The 21,646-nt window shown below is 37.9% G+C and overlaps 1 protein-coding gene across 3 annotated transcripts in view; it reads left to right on the top strand.

Annotated features, from left to right (window-relative positions):
* Positions 1-250: 250 nt before the first annotated feature.
* The window catches only part of pdgfrb (platelet-derived growth factor receptor, beta polypeptide), a 44,947-nt gene continuing 23,551 nt past the window's right edge, over positions 251-21,646 (top strand). Inside the window, exons 1-4 of one of the 3 annotated variants that reach the window (XM_073854407.1) lie at positions 251-342; positions 537-736; positions 18,778-18,846; positions 20,204-20,488. In XM_073854407.1, the coding sequence (XP_073710508.1) occupies positions 18,807-18,846; positions 20,204-20,488 (325 nt within the window). In that variant the 5' untranslated portion in view covers positions 251-342; positions 537-736; positions 18,778-18,806. Of the gene's footprint in view, positions 343-536; positions 737-1,329; positions 1,505-18,777; positions 18,847-20,203; positions 20,489-21,646 lie in introns of those variants that run through there. The other 2 variants (XM_073854406.1, XM_073854408.1) reach the window with 2 other exon arrangements.

The raw sequence follows: 21,646 nt of genomic DNA, 5'->3' as shown, positions 1-21,646 counted from the left end.
AGTATGAAGCCAACATAAAAACTCTATGGCACATAAACTTTTATCTTCAAGTCTGTTTTGTCCATTGTCAGAAGAATTACTGAGCACTGTATTTGTCATCTTTCCAAGGTCTTTAATGAGCGTCTGTTTATCAGGACATTTTGTGTTCACTCACACTAATACAGAGTGAATGCCAACACTCCTAGTCTCGCTCTCCCAGTCTCTCTCTTTCTCTGTCCCTGAAATAAAGAGAAAAGGCCTTACTCAGCTGCTGGACACCGTTATGAATTTGCAAGCCACTCAGCTTGCTGCCTGGAAGAAAGAAAGAGAGAGAGAGAGAGCCAAGATTGAAAACAGACCCCGGTACTTTGTGTGTGTGTGTGTGTTTCATACGCTACTATTGACACACCTTCTCTTCATCCAAAGCCACACAATATTCCATTGCGTTTTCATTTATCGTTTAAGGCCGGTTGTCGTCTGCACTGAGACGCTCTGATTTGCCCTGAAAAGAACTTTCTCTCCTGTTTTTGTTTCTAATTCTTTTTCCTTCTCTTCAGCTGGCCGCTGCATCGCAAGAGTTGCCAAACTCCTTTAATTCTCCCTGCGTCTCGTGTTTTCAGCGCAGGAGAAACAGACGACTGTTGCTGAGGAGCTCTGGCTGGGCTTGTGTTTTGATGTGTGCGTCTCTCCTCAGCTCTACCAAACCTCTGGAAGACAGACGTCCCGTTCAGAGAGGCACGCTTGAGTTCTTCAAACGGTACGACTGTTTTTGTTTTAAACTCAGCTGGAGATATGCCATCACTCTTTTATAGTTTAAAAGACTTTTTGGTTTCCTTTCATTTAAGTTTCAGCTTTGTCTTGAATGTTTATTAGTTAATGTGGATGGCATAATTGATATAATTAGATAAAAAAATGTTTGAAGTCTCAGGTCTCTTGTATTTTGAGACAGCAAATCAGAGTTTGAAACATTCTTAAAATCTCATAAAAAACTTAAAAAATGCTTACTGGACAATTTTAGTATCTTAAAAGTAAGAATTTAGGTAATTTATTAGATATTATGTGTTAATCTTCAGGGTTTAGTGTTGTTTATATGTGGAAGGATGCGTTAGGATCTTTCCTGTGGTACCTTTCAGAGGTGGGTTAGTTTTACTAGTGAGTGAACCCTGCTGTGGTCATTTGACTAAATAAACAAGTGGTGCCCAGTCTCTCTCTCTCTCTCTCTCTCTCTCTCTCTCTCTCTCTCTCTCTCTCTCTCTCTCTCTCTCTCTCTCTCTCTCTTTCTCTCTCTCTCTCTCTCTGGGACCCTGGAGACTAAAAAGCTTTAGCTCCATCCCTCCCTCGACCAGCTGTATGACCGGCCAAAGCAAAAGTGCAGATAATTGAACACTGTTGCTCACACATAGTGAGAGAGAGAGGGCCAGGATACAGACTTTAAGTCCGAGAGGAAAAGTTAGAACAACTCAGAGTTTTCTAGGAATGTGGTTGATCCGAAGTTCAGGATTCTGTGTTGTTGAAGGTAAGAGATGTGAGATCATTTATCTGCCGCACATTCCCTCCATTATGTGTAATTTCCGATTGACTCCAGCTGGTTTTCCTGAAGGTTTTTCCACAACATTTGATTCTTTTTGGCTATAGTAAAAGTTCCAGTTATTTTTGTGTTTATAGAGTCAATAATGAAAACGACTTGTAATTAAAGTCATGCAGCAAGAATGTGATATTTGGTGAACGTTATCACATGATGTGTCAAGATGTTTTTTCCCAAACGCTCTGAACGTGATTGTGTTGGGTAAGGATGACCGTGCATCATCACATCTGATGCTCTGTCTGTGTTTGGTCTGGGTTGTTGAGGACGTTCCTGCTGTTTGTTTATGTCGTAAACATGTTGTATTGTAATGAGTATGTCGGGAATTCAGCGATGGCAAAGTTAACGTATGCATGTTTGAACATCTTTACACACGGTTGTCAACATCGTTGAAACCTCTGGCTTGTTTATTTTCTTACAGAGCACGTTTGTGTTCTGTGTGTCTGTGTGTGGAGTTGTAATGCAATGTTTTGTGTGTGTGTGTGGTGGTGTTGTGCTGTAATACTAATGGTTTATTTGACTTGTTCTTCAGTCATTGAAACACACTGGTTTTCTCACCAGCTGCATTGTTTGTGTCTGTTGTAAAACTGCGTTTGGAGGACAGTAACATTCCAGAACCTCATTGCCTAGATTCAACTTTATGGCTTAACTTTAGCAACTATATGCTGCCTTATTAAAATGTTTACAAAAATGTATACAAAATGCACATTGTGTGTAAGGTGAAACAGCTTAGAAATAACTTTTTTTTTTTTTACAAAAGAAGGTAAACAGACATCTTGATTAGATCCCAATTTTATGTCATTGCTGCTATGAATAACATCTGAAAAAAATAGGAGATCTCATTTATATATATTTTTGCAATGGCTACAGTCACCAATAAAAATAACTGCTCTTTCATAGTTCATGAGATTAAATGATCTCAGTCATGTTTCCTTAAATCATCAGCTTTATCCCAGATGTTTCTCCTAAAGTATGAGAAAAAGCAATAGACACTGATAAAAGCGTTATCATCATTATCTCAACATTATTTAGTGTAGTATTGCTTGGAACGCGAACATTTATAAAATGAAGTTCCACAGACTCTTATCTGAAACGCAGGACGTTGTGTATGTTTCGAACAGTCTGAATTGTTCGGCGCTCTCTTACAGATGTTCAGCAGCTGATTTCAGCAGAACGGGGCTCCGTTTCAGGAGCACATGTTCTCGGTTTCACTGAGGCAGAACCTTCATCACATTGTGTTCTAGCAAACTCCATTAGTCATCGGTTCATTGTTTTGTCATGATAAGGTTCTGTCCAGAGTATAGTACTAGAACACACAATCTTTAGTCACTGCATGAGTAAAACGTGAGTCTGCCGAAACTGTCAGGAGTGAAGTGAACTTATGAGGACTGCATCACCAGCTGTTTCCTGTATACCCTCCCTCCCTCAGATGGGTCACATACCAGTCTGTAATGTGCTGTAAATGTGCTTTCCATTAGCAGCGGATGAGTAGAACTCGTGGACACTAGACATTGCGTTTTAGTTTTTACCATTAGGTTCCTAAAAATCATAGATTTGATTTGAATGTCAACTTAACCCTAATGAGTCCCTTGGGGTCAATCTTACCCCAAAGACACTTTTCTTTAGTTAAAAAAACATGGTTCCCTTCATCTCAGTGGAATAAGATTTTGTGACTTTTCTAGACTATCTGTCAATATTGCATATAAAAACCTGGGCTTGATTCGGTCGTTCTAAAGTTGTGTAAAAATTTACCAAAAGAGGCCCTTAGGGGGTAAAAATGACCCTAATTGGAAATGAATGGAAAATGCAAAAAAACTTTTTTTCTTTTTATTTGTAAAAAAAAATCCATCTAGAATAAATCTGAAAAATTTAACACAGAAAAGTAGGCCTGGTACTAGAGCACAAATGCAACATAGAAAAGACATGGTCAATTGCACACACACACAAACATACAAAGGTATGCATGCCACAGAGAGCATTTTTTACAGAATTTGGCATAAAACAGCCACAGATGCAAAACAAAGATGCAAATTGGTGGGCTCTAATGCTCACACACACACACACACACACACACCTTCTGGTTTCCATGTTTTGTGGGGACATTCCATAGACGTAATGCATTTTATACTGTAAAAACTGTATATTCTATTCCCCTAACCTACCCCAGTCCCTAACCCCAACCATCACAGAAAACTTTCTCCTACTTCACATTTTCAAGAAACATCATTTTGTTTGATTTAGAAGCTTGTTTCCTCATGGGGACATCAAAATTTCCCCACAAGGTCACAAAAATACTGATATTCCTATATTTGTGGGGACAATTGGTCCCCACAACGTGATAATTACCCACCCACACCCACACACACACACACACACACACACACACACACACACACACACACTTACATTCATTCAAATTTCTGTGGCATTTTGTAATAACTTTTCAAAATGCAAAACTGCAAAAAATTATACTATTTGAAATAATATTTATTTTTTATGTCCTTTCTAATGCTTAATGTATACATAAATTCACAAAATGTATCACTAAAGTAGTGATTTGAGCAGTTGGCCACATCCAGTGAAATGAATGGGTCTCTATTGGCCTCTGCTGGTCGAAATTATTTATTTCATAAACGGATTTTTTTTTTAATGTTTTTTTTTCTAAACACCAGATGACCAAATTTAACACACAACATCCAGACCAATAACTAAAAACAATTTAAATCAAATTAAGATAATAATTTATGTGAAAATGTTCATAAAATTTGATATTTTACAGGCAAGCTAATGGTGTAGTTGAGGAATTTAGTGGTAAACAGGTACAAAAGTACTTCATATCTCCCAAAACCCAGCATTAATGTAAAGATAGGAAGTAAACAAAAAAAATTATATATTATTTGTATCATTAAAAATGTATATATTTTTGTAATCACTCTTTAAATTTCTGGGGTCATTTTTACCCCCAAGGAACTCTAACACATACAGGAAAATCGGGGCTTATAAGGGTTAATATGTTGAATAAATGTAATTTTAGCAAATGCTATCAGTGCCTTTTTGATGGTATAAGATGTCAGTAGTATGGTATTACTAAAATCATTGTATCTATTAGGGATGGGCATTCGATTAAGTTTTCTTTGTCGATCGTCGGGAGAATTAACGATCGACTATCGATTAATCATTAATATTTTTATAATAAAATTTGTTATTTAACTTTTATACTTAAAAAATGCAATGAATACAAATATACACCGTGTTTTTCCTCGATGAGACCTTTATTACAAGATCAACTTGTGGCAGACAGTTAAACTATGTTTCAAACATATATGTGCGTGCATGTGCGGTGCTCTAAAGCAGTGGAACCTGCAGCTGCGAGCCAGCGTTCTTAAACAGAGACCTCATTAGTTCCAAAATAAAAAAACCAAAAAACAGATTCATGTTTAACATTAAATTAAACAAAAAACATAATACTTAGATCTGAAAGGTTTTGTCAAAATGTAACTCAAAATTATTCAAGCCTGAAGAAAGTGCAAGATATTAGCCTTCCTAACATTAGGCTATAACAAATTAGGCATTAAAGCCTCGTGAAAAATAACTAACTTTAGTAACTCGCATAAAACTTCTGCACCAGTCTACTGATTTTTTTTTTGAGAAATAAAAGCATGTTTTGGGGTCAGACGCGACCGCAACCCATGGTGACCGTCAGTCCAGCCGCCGCCGAAAACAGCCGCTCTGAGGAGACTGACTGGGATGCACAGGTACCTCAGCGCTAACTTGGCTTACGGCGCATTCACATGGGGCGTAAGCGTTAACGCTTAACGGAAGGCTTGTCTGAAGCGTGGCCAACAGCCAATCACAGTGGCCGCTACACATGCTCCGTTCTTCCATAAACGTAATTGGCTGGCTCTGTCTAGTTAATTTGCATAAGGCGATCTGATTGGCTGACGCACGCGTTGACGCTTGAAAAGTTGAGAAATGTTCAACTTCTGCCGCGAGCAACGGCACTGAGGCGGCCCCGACGGATCCATAATTCAGTTCGGCAACGCATGACGTCACCCATTAAAAGTGAATGGGAAGCGTTAACGCTGACGCCCCGTGTGAATGCGCCGTTATTCCGCATACAGAGTATGTGTGAAACAGCGTGCGTTTTGTGAGCCCCATTCACCATTGTTTAATTATACTAACATAGTCTTTTAGTTTTTATTTGTTGTAAAACAACAAGACAACAGTAGACACAAATTTACTATGGTCTCCAACTCCACAATATAGCCTACCATAACCATGTTATTTGTAGTAAAATTGCGGAAATACAAATCGTTTTTTATCTGCAAAAAAAAACAAAACATTTTCACAATGATAAAATCATGGCTAATTTTCCTAAGGTAGTAATTACAAAATTATATGTTTGAAAGACGGAGATGCGCACCTGTCAATCTATTACATAACAGAGCGAGGCCAGAGACAAATGTGCTCCTAAACGGGAGTAATATGGAATAATGTGTGCATATTTAAAAGTATACATTACTTTTAAATATATTTTGTCATATAAAGTTTTGAGACATGGCCTAATAATGTTTTTTTCACTGTTTTGCTCATTTAGACTTATTGTGCGGGTAACAGCGTTTTTGACGCATTTACCTCAGAGATTACTTTAGCAATATTGCCTTTTTCCGGTAATAATAATACAATTTATATTTCAATCCTGTTTCATTGTCTGTTTATTCATTTCATTATGCTGTTATGTTAATTTGAGGATATTTATTTGCCATATGAAACGTGCAGTTAAATGAATACTTTTATATAATATTCAAATTATATGCAGAATAATGTCTGCATCTTTGAATAACTGTAGGAATACAGTTGCTTATTTTTGTCATAAAGTTTTGAGAAATAATAATATTGTGATGATTTATTTCCATATGAGACACTTTTTGTCGTTGAATACTCTCGTTTATTATTTGGAAATCATATACATACATAGTAGGAAATATATAATGTGTAAGGGTAGACTTGCAAAGTTACTCTGCTTATTTTTATTTATGATATATGTGGAGATAAATAAAGCATTGCAAAACTGCTGATTTGATCCATTCAGATCCTGACCACCAGGCTAGAGATTTTAAACATGCTTAATCCACACTTCTGTCAAATAATATCTAAAATATATCGTTTTGTGAAAAAAAATGATGCTTTGTTCTTTTGTTTATGCGGAAAAGTGTTCACAGAAAGTGTCAATCACATGAACGTTTTATATGCAGAATAAGCGGTCAGCAGCGCACTGCACAGGTGCTTGACGTATATGTGAAACAGGAGTTAGATTAAAAAAAATGCATTCGATTAATTGATAACAAATTAACGTGATCGACGAAATTCTTAACAATCAATTATCGATCGTCGATTAATTATGCCCATCCCTAGTATCTATGACTGTCTTATTTATTGTATATATGGCTGTAATAATATTATTGTTGTTAAAGCAACACCAAAGAGTTTTTTTACCTTAAAAAAATAACGTTTCCAAAAAAGTTTCAGTGGTTCATCCACTCAAAACAGGGTGAACGGCACTTTCACATTCGCTTTGCAGCCCTCTGTCGGCCAAAACCGCACTAAAGAAGTTTCCAACCGTCAGGTAGTGGTCCTGTAGTTCGAGTGAAAACTACAAAAACTTGCTTTACGGCAGACCTACAATCCAATCAGAGCCAGCTATGCTGCAGTATTTACGACAGTGGTAATGAACAATTACGCTTTTAACCTGTAGGGGGAGCAAAGAGCAATAAGTCTTTAGTGTTGCTTTAACATTGGCGTTCCTGTCGACCAGTTGGTAGAGCTTTGCATTAGCAGCACAATAGTTATGGGTTCGATTCCAAAAGATGCACACTGAAGGGGGGGGGGGGGGGGGTTGTGGCAGAAGGGCATAAGGGACATGTTGGGTGAAATGGAGATATATACCAAATGAAAGCTCTTGTAGAGCTCTTTCTGCTGCCAAAGAACATGTAATTGTAGTTATAAAAGATTGAAATTGGTACACAAAGTCAGATCAAACCATGGTCATTTTTTTTCTGGTGAAATGTCACTGACGCAGACGTCACTTGATTGTACTTTGAATAAAATCATCTGCCAAATGCATAAATGTAAGTATAAATAACATTAAAAACAAATTGTTCTAGTGTCATGGTACAACTAAAACTATGTTGTTATCATGATTCATGATAAATAAAAAAGTGAGACCATAGTAATACCATACTATTCGTCAAACATGAGGTTAGGATTTCCTTCTCTTTCAACTCCTGCAAAGTTTCAGCATTTAAGAGCAGAAGTTTTTCTTCTGTCATCAGGGTAAATCAGGGTAAATTTCCTTCACTCAAGTGTCAGTAGTCTCCTGTATATTGCGGTCAATGACTGCGGCACCATGACCAAAAAATAACAATGATTAATGACTGTTAACTTACAAGAATGTAGAAAGAAAGACAGATGATATTGTCTTCATCAGTCTAAATCTCTCTCTCCCCGTCTGTCTCTCTCTCTCTCTCTCAATGTTTGTCTCTCTGCCTGTCAGTTTCAACTTTCATAATAAGTGTGCTTTATTGGCATGGCAAAAATTTTACATTTGTATTGCCAAACGATTTGCAGCTGGGCTATGCACAATGTGTGCAATGTAAAGTAAAAGAAGTGCAAATCCTTATTGTTTACAAAGAACATTTAAACTTGTGTACACTAAATCTGTACCTTCAATGTGGCAAACACTAAACACTCTTCTTTTTTCTCTCTCTTATTGTGGACACAAGCTCTCCATATTGCAGACATGTTTTCTGTTTCTGCCCATCTCTTATGTATGGTAATTTGGTAAAATGCTATTTTGCTTTTGCTAAGGACACTGTGGCCACTTACACACTGCAAATTATTAAAGGGGACATATCATGAAAATCTGACTTTTTGCACCAGTGCTTCTATCAACCTATTTAGTTAGCACTGCTATTTAGTGCAGAGATCAGCTATTTTGCATGTTAAAGGACACACCCAAAACTACTAAGGGGCAATTTTAACATGTTATAATAAATGATCTGTATGGTATTTTGAGCTAGAACTTCACATACATACTCTGGGGACACCAAAGATTTATTTGACATCTTAAAAAAGTCTTGTGAAATGTCCCCTTTAAGGTCAAATTGATCATTGTTTAAAGATGGGTATAGTGTCAGAACCACACTGATTAATTTCACAATGGCCTGTTGTAATTTAGTGCTAATTTAGAGCCTTTTTATGTTTAAGGGTTTAAAGTTATAGGGTAGTTATAGGGAAGTCTAATGGGTTTTGATGATGTTTGATTGCCAATTCTAGTTCTTTTGATTGTTTGGTTGTTTGATTTAGCTTACTGTTTGTGTCTGTATTGTGTTGTATTCTGAATGTGGGTTCATATTAATTTATGGTTTCAGAAGGTACGTTTATGCGTTATTTCTATCTCTGGGTTTCTTATTAGACAGCATTCTTTGTTTTTTTTTTTTACGAATTGTTTGGTAGTCCTGGTTAAACCATTATTTTTTGGTTTTATGATTTTTTTCCAGTTTTTGACAAACAGGAATGCATTGTGTTTTTGGGACAAGAAAAAAAGACTGTCTGTCTCTTTCTCTGCCTCTCTCCCTGTCTCTATTATTGTCTGTCTTTTTGACTGTTTCTCTCTCCCTCTTTCTGTCTCTCTCTCTCTCTCTCTCTCTCTGTCTGTCTCTCTGACTCTGTCTGTCTCTTAGCACTCAGTCCAATTCAAACAGAAACACATAGAGGCAGTGTTGGGTTATACTGGAAAAATTGTCTTATCAGACCAAAGAAAATATTATTAGACTTTCTTTTGATAAGCAGCTCTCTTAAAGATAGCACACTGTGTGTTGTATGTGTGTGTGTGGCTACATTCCCACTGTCAAAGTTTAAGATTGACAACTGCATTAACTTATAGGTACGAGTCTGAAAATGTTCTGTTCACACAGCAGATTACAGTATATCTGATACTGTCTGTATAAGCAACTAAAGTCAAGCCTATATTCAATTCGCCTATAACCATTAACAGATTGAACCATCAGAAAGTATTATTTTCACATTGGACTGAGCGTTGTACAACAACAAGAATGTTGTACAAAATACCAAATGCAACACTCATGTAATATGTCTACACAAGAGAGTCGAGCGCTTATAAAATATCGCTAGCCTGACGTTGTCATACTCAATTTTAGTCAGAATTTGAGTCTGATAACTCTCCATTAGGCTGTGATTATGGGGCGTGTTTCAACCGAACCAGAACAAAAAATGCCTCGGCACTCAATTGGATAGACCTACAACAAATCAGAGCAACCGAGTGTGTGACGTATGTTAAAATGGCGTCCTTTTGCAGCCTGACCTGAACTTCTAGTTATTTCGCTACAATGACACTACATGAAACATTATGATTATACTAAGTTTGAGTTAGCAGACGTACATCGACACCTACTATGTTTACAACATTTCATTCATATAACGTCATTGTGAGTTATTTACTAAGTCACTGAGTCATCTCTTACCATTTGTAAGCTAGATGAACTTCATCCAAAGGAGCTGGCAACGACCGCTAGTTATCCACATTGTCGTGCACACTGAGTTGCCCATTTTCATTGTGTTCCATATTCTTAACGACCATCAGAGCTGGCAGATAAATTAATCTTTTGCCGAATCCCGTAGGAGGGAGGGCAAAAACATCTTTCCGATCAACAAAGTATTGATCGCGTTTCTCTGTTCCTCTTTTAAAATCAATGCCTTGTTGATATCTTCTAGAACAGACTGGATGACAGAATCTTCACATCTCAATTCTCCAGCGGCAGTCAACTTTGTTGTAAACGGATTCAACACAAGCGCTTTTGGGTGACTGTTGATCATCTGTCCGTCAATAAAGCCCTCACTGACAATTTGATTGGTTCGACCAGCTTTGGTTCGAGCATAGTTGCGCCACAACTGAGCGACACCAGACCGAACAAGATATGGTTGTCACTCCTGTAAACAACCAAAAACTGTGTGTGAACGCAGTCGTAAGGGCTCGAATGCAGCACTGACGATACATTCACATGGGGGCGTCAGCATTACCATATTTTTCGGCCTATAAGTCGCGTTTTTTTTTCATAACTTGGCTGGTGCTGCTTCTTATAGTCAGGTGCGCCTTGTTAGTCAGTATGAATTAATTTTGACATTTATGAGGCAAAAGACAAAATTACCGTCTACAGCCGCGAGAGTCCACCATATGCTGCTCCTGTATTTATGTATCAATGGATTCAGTGATGTGGAATGACGAGTATGCGAACTTCACGCTAGTTGGCTTGTTTGGTTAATTTAGCCTATTGAACCTTCCAGGTAAGTTCTGTATGCTATGGTTTATCATTTAAATAACTGATAATATTACTTTAACGTACAGACATCTATTCAGCCTGCTGTTCTGTCTGCTATTGTTTAGTTGAATATTGTGCCTTTCCAGTTTAAATGTCTGTTCTTTGGCTTGGATTTTGTGAAATAATTTTCTAAATAAGCGCGACGTATAGTCCACTGTGACTTATATATTGTATTTCGTCTTAATGACGCATTTTTGAATGATGCGACTTATACTCCTATGCGGCTTATAGTCCGGAAAGTACGGTAATGCTTGCTGGAGGACGTGTCTGAAGCGTGGCCCTAATGCAATTGTAATAGTAAAAAACAGTCAACTTCTGATGCGAGCAACCCCATTGACGTGACACAGACGAATCCACAATTCAGTTCGGCAATGCATGACGTCGCCCATTTAAAGTAAATGAGAAGCATTAACGCTGATGCCCTATGTGAATGTACCATGACAAGCGTATTACAGTGCTGTGTGAACATGGCCTGTGTGCAATGTATGTATTTCTGCTTGCTTGTGACTTCAGTTTTAGTAATATAGGCCATGCATAGGATGTTTCCATTCCATTTCTGATTTTAAAAAGCCAAGCAATGACTTTTAATGATACGGTGCGTGTTCCTCAGAGTGGAAAACATATGTGAACACATGGACTCTCCACAGATCTAGATTTAAGACCCCTTATGATCTGACATGTGTCAGAATGTGTTGTGTTATCCTCAACAGCTGCTTAGAGTCAATGTGCATTGGTAAAGTGCTTTATAAATAAATTGAATTGTATATCTTGCATCCTTGTTGTCACATTAACGTAACCTCTTTTCTTCTATTGTCACTTTTTTTCTTTAGTTTAACTACTAGCAAAATGTCAATGACCTATTTTTTCACATGCTTGCAGAGAATGATTTACCAAAACTAAGTTACTGGGTTGATCATTTTCACATTTTCTAGGTTGATAGAAGCACTGGGGACCCAATTTATAAAAATCATGATATTTTCATGATATATCCCCTTTAAAAACTGTAATCCTTAAAAGGACTTCAGTAGTATAGTATACCTTAACACACTAGTGTGGTCATGAAAGTTTTTCAGTCACCTCGACTGTATTATCTGATCCAAAATTAAAGGAACAGTATGTAATAAATTTATATCAATTAATCATAAAATGGCCCTGACATGTCACTAGACATTAAGAAATCATTTTCATTTTTAAATACTTATATCACTGACAACAGTGGTCCGGTCAGGATATTGTCATTTAAAAAGTGGAGTTGCAACCCTCAACTGATGTTTATGTTGTTATGTTGTGTATTGGCCACCAGTTGTGTGATTGCAGTACCAGTTTTAGCCACAATCCTACATACTGTTCCTTTAATATCTGTTAGTTTATTTATATAAGACTGTTGCATTAAACTTTTTCAAAATTTAAAGAATACAACAAATGCATCTTGTGTCGCACTTTTTTTCTGATGTTGTCAGTGTTTGATAGCTGTTTTTGTATGTGATCAGCATCCTCAGGATGCAGTTTGTCTTTTTTCTCATCTGAAGTGGAGCTTCCTGGCTTTTCTTTGGTGAAATCTCTCTGACTCTTTGGATTCACTGACAATGGACTGATAAATAAAAAATGCAGTGATTCAAATGCACGCGAGAACATTACAAGAGGACCGACACGAATTATGAGAGAATAACTGTCAACCTTTAACTTCCAGAGTTGCCTATTAAATGTTGGAAGTGTTGAAACACTTTTCCCCCTATAACAATTTATCCTTAATGAGTTGAGAGGAAAGAACTTTTAATGTGAGAAAAGATGCCTCCCACATGGAACACACAACACACACACACACACACACACACACAGTGATATACACACAGCACCATCATCTTCACAGATGCTTTAAAAACCAGCAGTTTCTGTTTCCAGCCTAAAAACAGTTGAAGACTGAAAAAAAGAAAGAGAGTAAAAATGAAAGAAAGAGGAATGTAGATGTTGGCAGTGAGAAACTATGTTTGGAATGTATTGTTTCTTTTTATTTACTTCTCTCTCTTTCTGCAAGCCTGTGTTGGGAATCATGCAAATGTTGTTTAAAACAGTGGTTCTGAAACTTTTTGGCCTGCGGCCCCTGTGTACGGTGGTCCCCACTTGTGCCCTTCATGGCCTCCCGCAAAAAATGTATGACATAAAACTTTTTAAAATATAAAAATTTAATTAAACAAAAAATGTATGTATTTCCAAAAATGTCATAAAACTGGGCCCCCCCGGCACAGTTTGAGAACCACTTGTTTAAAACACTATTCGGTGTGATAAATGAACACTGACACGATGTGTTCATGTGGCTCAATGTTAGCAACCTAAAGCTCATAGGTTCAATCCCAGGAAACACATACTGTATACTGATAAAAGAAATGTATGGATTCAATGCACCGTAGGTTGCGATGGAATTTTTTTTTTGCCAAATGCATAAATAAAAATTTCATAATCTTGGAGTGGATAGGCATAGCAGGGGGTGTTTGACATACTGGGGTCTTCACATCATCCCAGGGGAAAGAAGGGATAGAAAAGGACAAACGTTTATTTTAACACGGACACATCGGATCAGTTTTCCCACAGTCTGTGCCAAAGGTTCGGCTCTAGGGGGTGCAGCCATCTTTAACAAACGCTAAAGTGAGACAGAATACGAGTGTGTGCGTGTGCACGTGTGTATGTACTGGACGTCCTCCAGATAGATAACAATCTCTGTATTTGGTCTAAAAAACACTACTCTATTTTTAATAAGCGATAAGAGGTCTGTGAACTGTGAGATGAAATATGATGTGGGGTTGGGGTCTGATATTTGTTTAGATTGAACGCAGGACCTCTTGTCATCTCTGAACACGATGTACTCGTGCAGACCATTAGCTGTAGATGTTTATGTGCTGCTCATCTGTGTGTCAAGAGAAAAAAGTTATTGCTGTCTGAGATGTTTCTCTCAAAAGTCAAGTGTTGATGTATTGTGGGAGTATAGAGAGAAGTTGTGGATAGCATTCTTTGAGGTTTGAGAGACAGTCATCAGTGGTCTCGTCAGCACACAGACCCGACAGCGATGTGTTTCGCAACCTTTAAGGCTGTCAGAGGGGGATTTTTCCATGGTTTTATTTGTGTGTGTGTGTGTGTGTGTTATTCCTGGTCTCTCTCACACACCCACACTGGATCCACACACATGTTCCCAGATGCACACAGGAAGTGTGAGGCCATCCAGCTGAAAGCATGTCTCTAAAACATGGTTTCTTTTCTTTGTCATTATTTTTCCACTTTTCTTTTGAGGCATTGAAGTTGTGTATGTTTCCCAGGAGGCCGTGCACAAGAACACACTGAAGTTTCAGACTGACTCCTACTTCATCAGTGCATCGCCGGCAGATGTTTAAGAAAAACAATCAGTCGAGTAATCCCAGTAGAGATCAGCAGCTCTGGGGGTTTATATGGGTGCGAGGTCTGTGTGGAAGCCGTGTGTCAGCTGGTGGAAGTTCTGGGATTTAGCTGCTGTGTCATGAAATGACACGTTTAAGACTGCTGGCGTGAGATCGGGATGTTGGGAAAGGTCATGCGGGCACAACGTTCCCATCCCGACACCCTATGATGTTCACACACGCTCAATCACACTCCGGCAAACTTCTGGGACAGGAATCATATCTGTTTACATGAAGTTAAACTCTTCATTTTTTTGGTTAATCACCCCCCCCCCCACACACACACACATGTGGAACATATTATTTATTTGATGTGCATTTCATGTATGCTTAACAAAATTAAACTTTATAATGCTATTTCAGCAACAAGCTTGCTCGTTAATATATCTTATTCTTCTGTCATAATATTTGTTGGAAAAGTTAAAATTTTTGTTCCTAAACGTTTTTTATTTTCGGGTTTAAAGTTTTCAGCGTTAAACTGAAAACTTTGCATGCGTTTTTGGCAGTTAATTTACACAACAACGTTTTAGGGCCCTATGTTTTTTTTACGTTTTTTAAAAAACGACTGCGTTATGTTTTCTATGTAAACGGCTAAAAATGCAAATCTGTGAAAAAGGTGACGTCATGTGCCTGCTTATTACGTTTTCAGTCTACAGGCATGCGCGAGTAGCCTACTTGACTTGACTTGGTTTCAGCAGTAACAACATAAACAAGCGGCTGTCGTGGTCCACACGTAACTTCCGGTAAACTCCGCTAAGAATAAATAACAACAAATTTCTTTAAACTTAGTTTATTTATATAACAAGCAAAAAAACATTTGTTATTTTCGACGAGGCATTTGTTCAAGAGATCTGTTTAGCAACTAGTCAGTCCATTAAAAAAATGAAACCGGAAGTAAAGTTCGGATCCAGATGTGTATCGCGTCAGCGCACGTGCGTCCGATGAAACCGTCTATAGGTTTCAGCAGTAACAACATTAACAAACGGCTTTCATGGAACAAACGTAACTTCTGGTAAACTCTGCAAAGGATGAATATCAACAAAGTCCTTTCAGAGTAGTTTATTTCTGATAACAAGCAAAATAAACAACAAGTAGATTACCGTAGTTCAAATCATAGCTAAAGCGTATCAAAAACTACACTGAGCTAACGTTTCTGTGTAAAAAGTATACTATATAATGTATACAATCCTAACTACAGATCGGCTGCCAAACCTCCTTTTAAATAGCAGGGATCTATGATCCCTGTCTCCCCTCATCTTTACAAAACCAAAGCATTTGTTATTTTCGACAACGTATTTGTTCCAGAGTTCAGTTTAACCACTAGCCAGACCATTAACTCTTTCTCCGCCATTGATGGATATAGCGTCAATTAAGAGAAAACATTAGCATGAAAAAACGTGTTTTTATGTTAATCTGCGATTATCCACTACATGTCGCACTTAACCAATTTATAAAAAAAACTGAAGCAAAAAAATTATTTACTAATTTTAAACTCTGTGTGTGATAATCATTCTGAATCTGATCTCTAACAAAATTCCTTCACAAAAATGCTATTATTTTAGCCTTTTTGTAAAAAAAATATTCTTGAAGAAAAATACCCATATTTATAAGTTTATAAGCAGAGGAAAAAATATTGATACGTTTTTCCCGTTTTTGTTTGTTTGTTTATTGTTTGTTTGAAAGCAGAGGATCTTTTCTTTCTTTTAATATATTTGTATCTTAATATATTTTTAGAAGAAAATTGTCCTGGAAGGCATTTTGTGAAACTTTTGTGAAAATCACAAAAAAGCTGGCAGGCAACTTTTCAAAAAAGTTTGGCGGGGAATGAGTTAAACAAACAGGAAGGAACTTAACCGGAAACTCAGACGCGTAACCCCGACAATGCACGTGCGTCCAATGAAACCGTCTGTAGGAATGTGCTTTCGCTGCTCATGAGTTTATCAACACTTCTACCACAAACTATTTTTTACGAAACACTGCTTTATGCAACCGGCCCCGGGTCACTTGTAATAATAAACCTACCTCATTGTCCATCTAAACAAAGTTGCTTGATGCTTTCCCCGCCTTGATTGTTTTATCTGTAGAAAAATGCGTTAGTTTATGTGTAGACATTTAGTGTTTCTTTACAGAGTAACATTGCCAACTACTGGCCTGGCACGTAATACAGCATTTTAAGTCATATCAATGATGCAACATATGGATTATCCTTGTGATAATGGTTATTAAGTCTCTGAGGACTATAAAGACTCCCACAGGTCTCTGTGACGCAGACTGGCTGTAGTGGAATCCAAAGAGACGTCAGCCTCATTCTGTTCCCTGTCCCTCCTCCTGAGTTACAAAACTTTACCCTTTATATTCTCTTTGTTTATAGCCATTCTCTCTCTCTCTCTCTCTCTCTCTCTCTCTCTCTTCCTCTCTCTCGCTCGCTCTCTCTCTCTGAAAGAGATTTTTTCAGTGCTTTTTCATGGCTGTGTTGTTTGGCAGTAGATGTTCACCGTATTCATGTGCTGTTTTTCAAATTGTCCTGGTACCGCTGCTCTAGCAGCAACAGAGAACTCAGCACAGCTCAACTCAGCTTACAAGCATAAGATTTGTCATTTAAAAACTGCATCTTTTTATTTCCATGGACTGTTTAGTCGACTACCAGGGGACTATTTGTGTCACTGTACCCTCATACAAACTCATATGTCGGTCTTTTCTCCATATTTTTTTAAATTCTAGGTAAACCTTTTAACGCCTACAACACTGTACTATTTATAGTAACACATCACACATGAGACCTTATGGGTAAACATGACTCCTGAGGGGTCCGGGGCCTCTGTGTGTCTCCCCTGTGTATTAAAGATCATGAGAAAGTTACAGAATCTTTTCTGGGAATACAAACTAAAAAAAACTCCTCATACAGTAAGTGTAGGAGCACTCAGAACTTCCTGGTCCCCTCTGTGCGACCCTCCTGTATGTTTTACCTCTTGCAGTATATTAGGGATGAGAGGGGGTCGTAATGAAGCCTCTCGCAGGATTTGCGTGGGTTTTGATTGCTCTGCTGAGATATTACTGATAGGTTTTAAAGGCCAAACACTCCATAATTTCCTCTTTTATTGGCTGGAATGAAAATGCTTTCAATATGGACTTGAGTATGTTTCGGATTTAGAAAATCAAATGTTTTTTGTTGACAGGATATTGTTTCCAGATTTCTTTTATTTTTCATGACGAATCTCTTACAACATCGAGTTTTATCCTGTTGCTAAAAATAAAAGCATTAGATCACCATACTGAAACATTTTCAATGAGTTACGAATATTATTATGCATTTTACTGTCCACAGACTCCCTCAAAGCTTTCCTCCTCCACTTCTCTGCGTCCTCTCTCTGTGATATGTTTTCCGCCCTCACTGCATTTCCCACCCTGAATTTGCACCCAGCGATCCAGCTTTAACTGTTTCCAGACCTCCAAAATACCCCCACCCTTGTTCCAATCCACCCACACTGACCCTGTCCTAATCAACCCATCTCTTTCTCTTTCTTTCTCTCTCTTTCTCTATCTCTCTCTCTTTCTCTCTCTGTGTTTATTTACTGACACACACACAAATTTCCTGAAGGATTTGAGTCTGTGTGACCTCTGGCCTCGATGAGTGACCTCTAGATCAAGGAGCTCATCTCTGCTGTTAATCAGGTCCAGTAAACCTGAATGTTTATTTGTTATTTGGAAGCACTGGCAAGACAAGTAGTGGTTAAGTCCCCCCATAAATTAATTTCAGTATCTGGAGATGTCAGATTTATTGACGTTTTTTTATTATTGCTCACACTGAGTCATGTTAACCAACACTTCAGCAACTCAGTTACTCATTCAAGTCTGTGCTGCAGACATGAGTGAAGCTCTGATCATGTGACGTGTCGTATGTCAAACTTTTGGAAATGCGCTTCAGTCTGAAGTCTTTCAGAAAATAACAATGTGCTAAATTTGTAATGCTATATTATTTCATTCATCAAACTTTCATTTTGGATGTTGGGTGAATTCATTTCATAGCAGCCTCAATCTTGTCACCCTGACCGCAGTAAATGCCGGCGAGTGCTGCAATGAAAAGCAACAATGCAGAGTTTGTGAAGCATGCTTCTGTTTGTGTGCAGTCAGGCATGCGTCCCTGTGTGAGAACCGACCCATGTGTTATTCTGCACATCACAGGCTGCCTGTCCATTCATAGTTCATGCAAGAAAATTAAAAGAAAACAATAATGCAAACATTATTCACCAGCCTGCATGCACTGTACATTTCTGTGCATCTTTCAAGGTTTTTTTCACAGATGGATAGACATTCACTTCTTCGGCTTTGAAATACATTTTGAAGTAAGTTGAAATTGTTGTTTTCAATGAGTTGTTTTTCTCTCTGTCTCCAGTTTAAAAGCGTCCTGCCCTGGAAACCAGTATGAAGAGTTTCACCATCTGCCTGTTCCAGCTGACTGCAGGTAACAGACTAAACCAAAGCCAAAATAACTTTACACCCCACAGCTAGCCAAATAAAAACTCCACCTTAAAGCTCAGAATATCCCTGATGCTCTGCATGTCCTGTGTTTAACATGTGTGATTCTGCTGATTTGACACTTTCTGTATTTTTACAATGATTTCTTAAAACACACACAATTGTTATATTGTCAGATACAGGAAACCTAACTGAGCAACATTACTGTCATGCAGAAAAGCATTAAAGGGCTTTAAACTACAAAATAATCAACATCAAGAGTATTTGTAGGTTTAATGGAAAATCCAGTTCTGTTCCAAAATCTGGACACCTCCCTACATTGACGGTATTTTAAGAATAGGAAAAACAATCTGCGGTTACACTAGACTTTTCGTTCTTTGACTTTATTTGCACACATGGGAACGCGGCAGACCGGAAACACAAGCCCATGTGAAAAAAAACTACATTTCGATAAAGTTGGCTCTGATCTGCAATTCATATCACGTTAAGTTGTGACATAACGGTGCAAGCATGTCAGAATCCATGATGTGTGAATAAAAAAAGAAAACACTTTGCTATGTGATATTGTATCTGGTTGCTGCCCATATACGCAGGGGTCTGTGTGGAAAATTGCATACTGACTGTTACACTGTAAAAATGCAGCATGAAGTTAAAACTTGGTTTTGCAAATCAATTCAACCTACTATTTGAGATTTGGCCTTAAAAAAGCTGACATAACTTTGAAATTCAATGTGAAATTGTTTAACTTAATTTTTTAGGTTAAAGTAACATAAAAATAAGTGTTGATTTGACAAAAATGCTATTACTGCGCCAAGACGATTTATAGGTTAAGAGCAAAATCATGATTTTGATATATTTTACTACCATATTCATAGACAGCATTGCATTTATCTTTCAGTAATAAGGCAATCCCATAATGCATTGCAACAAGAGGAATGTTGATTATAAACATACTTATTTACTTCAATAAAACAACAACACATTTTGCAGCGTATTTTTGTATTTCACTCTAGTTAGGAAGTATTAAGTGTAAGTCTTTTTTTATTTGATACCTCTCATCTATCATATTGATGTACTAAATGTCCTATAATCTTTTAGTAGATTACAATAATTGTTTTCTAATTTTTCTGTTTAATTAATCTAAAGCTGCTTTTGAATGCAACATTGCATACAATCCATTCAATGCAACATTGTAAAAAAGTGCTATATAAATAAATCTGAATTGACTTGAATCCAGTTATCATTTGTAATTGGAAAATCTATGTCTGAAGTCAATCCTCAATGTATTGTTTGTATAATGTTTGTATATTTAAAGTAAGTTTGTTTTGTTGTGCTGTGCGCAGGATTACTTCTGCTCGGTCTGGTCAGTTCAGGTCTGGAGCTCAATCCCAGCCTTCCAGAGGTCATTTTGGCCACAAACTCCTCGTTCACCATCACCTGCTCCGGCTGGGCCAGCGTCACCTGGCGCTTCAAACGAGAGGAGAACGTTCCACAGTTCCACATTATAAACCAAAGTCCAACCTCGAGTGTTCTGAGCCTTGAGAACGTCACATGGCATCACACGGGTGTCTATGTGTGTTCTGAGAACGGCACCAGTGAGACCAGAGAGGTGATCGTCTTTGTGCCTGGTAAGATCATTTGAAGATTTATAAATCAACAGTCTTACTTATTCATTTAGGTGACGCTTTTATCCAAAGCAACTTGCAATAGGCTTGCCCAGCTGCACTACTTCCTGAACTTCAGCAGGCTCCTTGTTACCTGTCTGCCATTATTGGACAAACTGATTAATCCAGGTGTGCCTGACCTCAGTAGTCACAACAACAATAGAATCAGACACACCTGGATTAATCCGTTTGTCCAATAATGGCAGACAGGAAACCACGAGCTGGCTGAAGTTCAGGAAGTAGTGCAGCTGGGCATAAAGCCTATTGCTATATATGTCAGAGGTCGCAAGCCTCTGGAGCAACTAGGGGTTAAGTGTCTTGCTCAGGGACACAATGGTGTGTCACAGTGGATTCAAACCCGAGTCTCTCACACCAAAGTCGTGTGTCTTATCCACTGTACCATCACCGCCATCAGTCTGATCAGTCAGATTTTTTTCGGTTTATAAATATCAGGCTGATAAATGAAAGGACCCATTACAGTGCTGTGTGCTTTTACATAAAAAGCTAACTTAGGTTTTTCATGATTATTGTATTGTTTTTTATTATTATCAATCATAATACTTTTTGACATTATTATGGTACGTTCACACCAGACACACCAGCGTTTTGTCCGTTTGCGTGATTCTTACAAATCGCGCGAGTTGAAAAATCTTAACTTTGGCAGACTTCGCGCTGCATTACCCAATCAGGAACTTGCTCTAGTAGTGATGTGATTACGACATCCCAAGCTTAGGCAGAAATACGAAACAACAATGGAGGTCAAAATCATCAGTCGCTGTATGTGGACACCCGGAGCTGTACGACTTTGTACTTTTATAGAAACAGAAATTAAAAGGATCTTGTTTGGAAGAAACTGAGTGAGGAGGTCGGATAAGCTAGTAAATTGAAAAAAAAAAACGCTCTTTACTCAATTTGAGCTATATATATATACATATTGGGACTTCAAGCTAGCTAAAGCCGGCAAATTGAATGTATTCGCGTCTGAATTTCATGGCGTGAATGATGGGAATTTCATGCGCAAACGATGCGAATTTCGTGGGTGAATAATGCAAATTTTATGCGCGAATGAAGCAAGTTAACTCAAAATGTTCAAGCATCCAAATACGCATGAAAGGCGTGATT

Source organism: Misgurnus anguillicaudatus, chromosome 16, assembly GCF_027580225.2.
Source record: "Misgurnus anguillicaudatus chromosome 16, ASM2758022v2, whole genome shotgun sequence".
NCBI lineage: Eukaryota > Metazoa > Chordata > Actinopteri > Cypriniformes > Cobitidae > Misgurnus > Misgurnus anguillicaudatus.
This window is presented reverse-complemented; position numbering and strand designations above follow the sequence as displayed.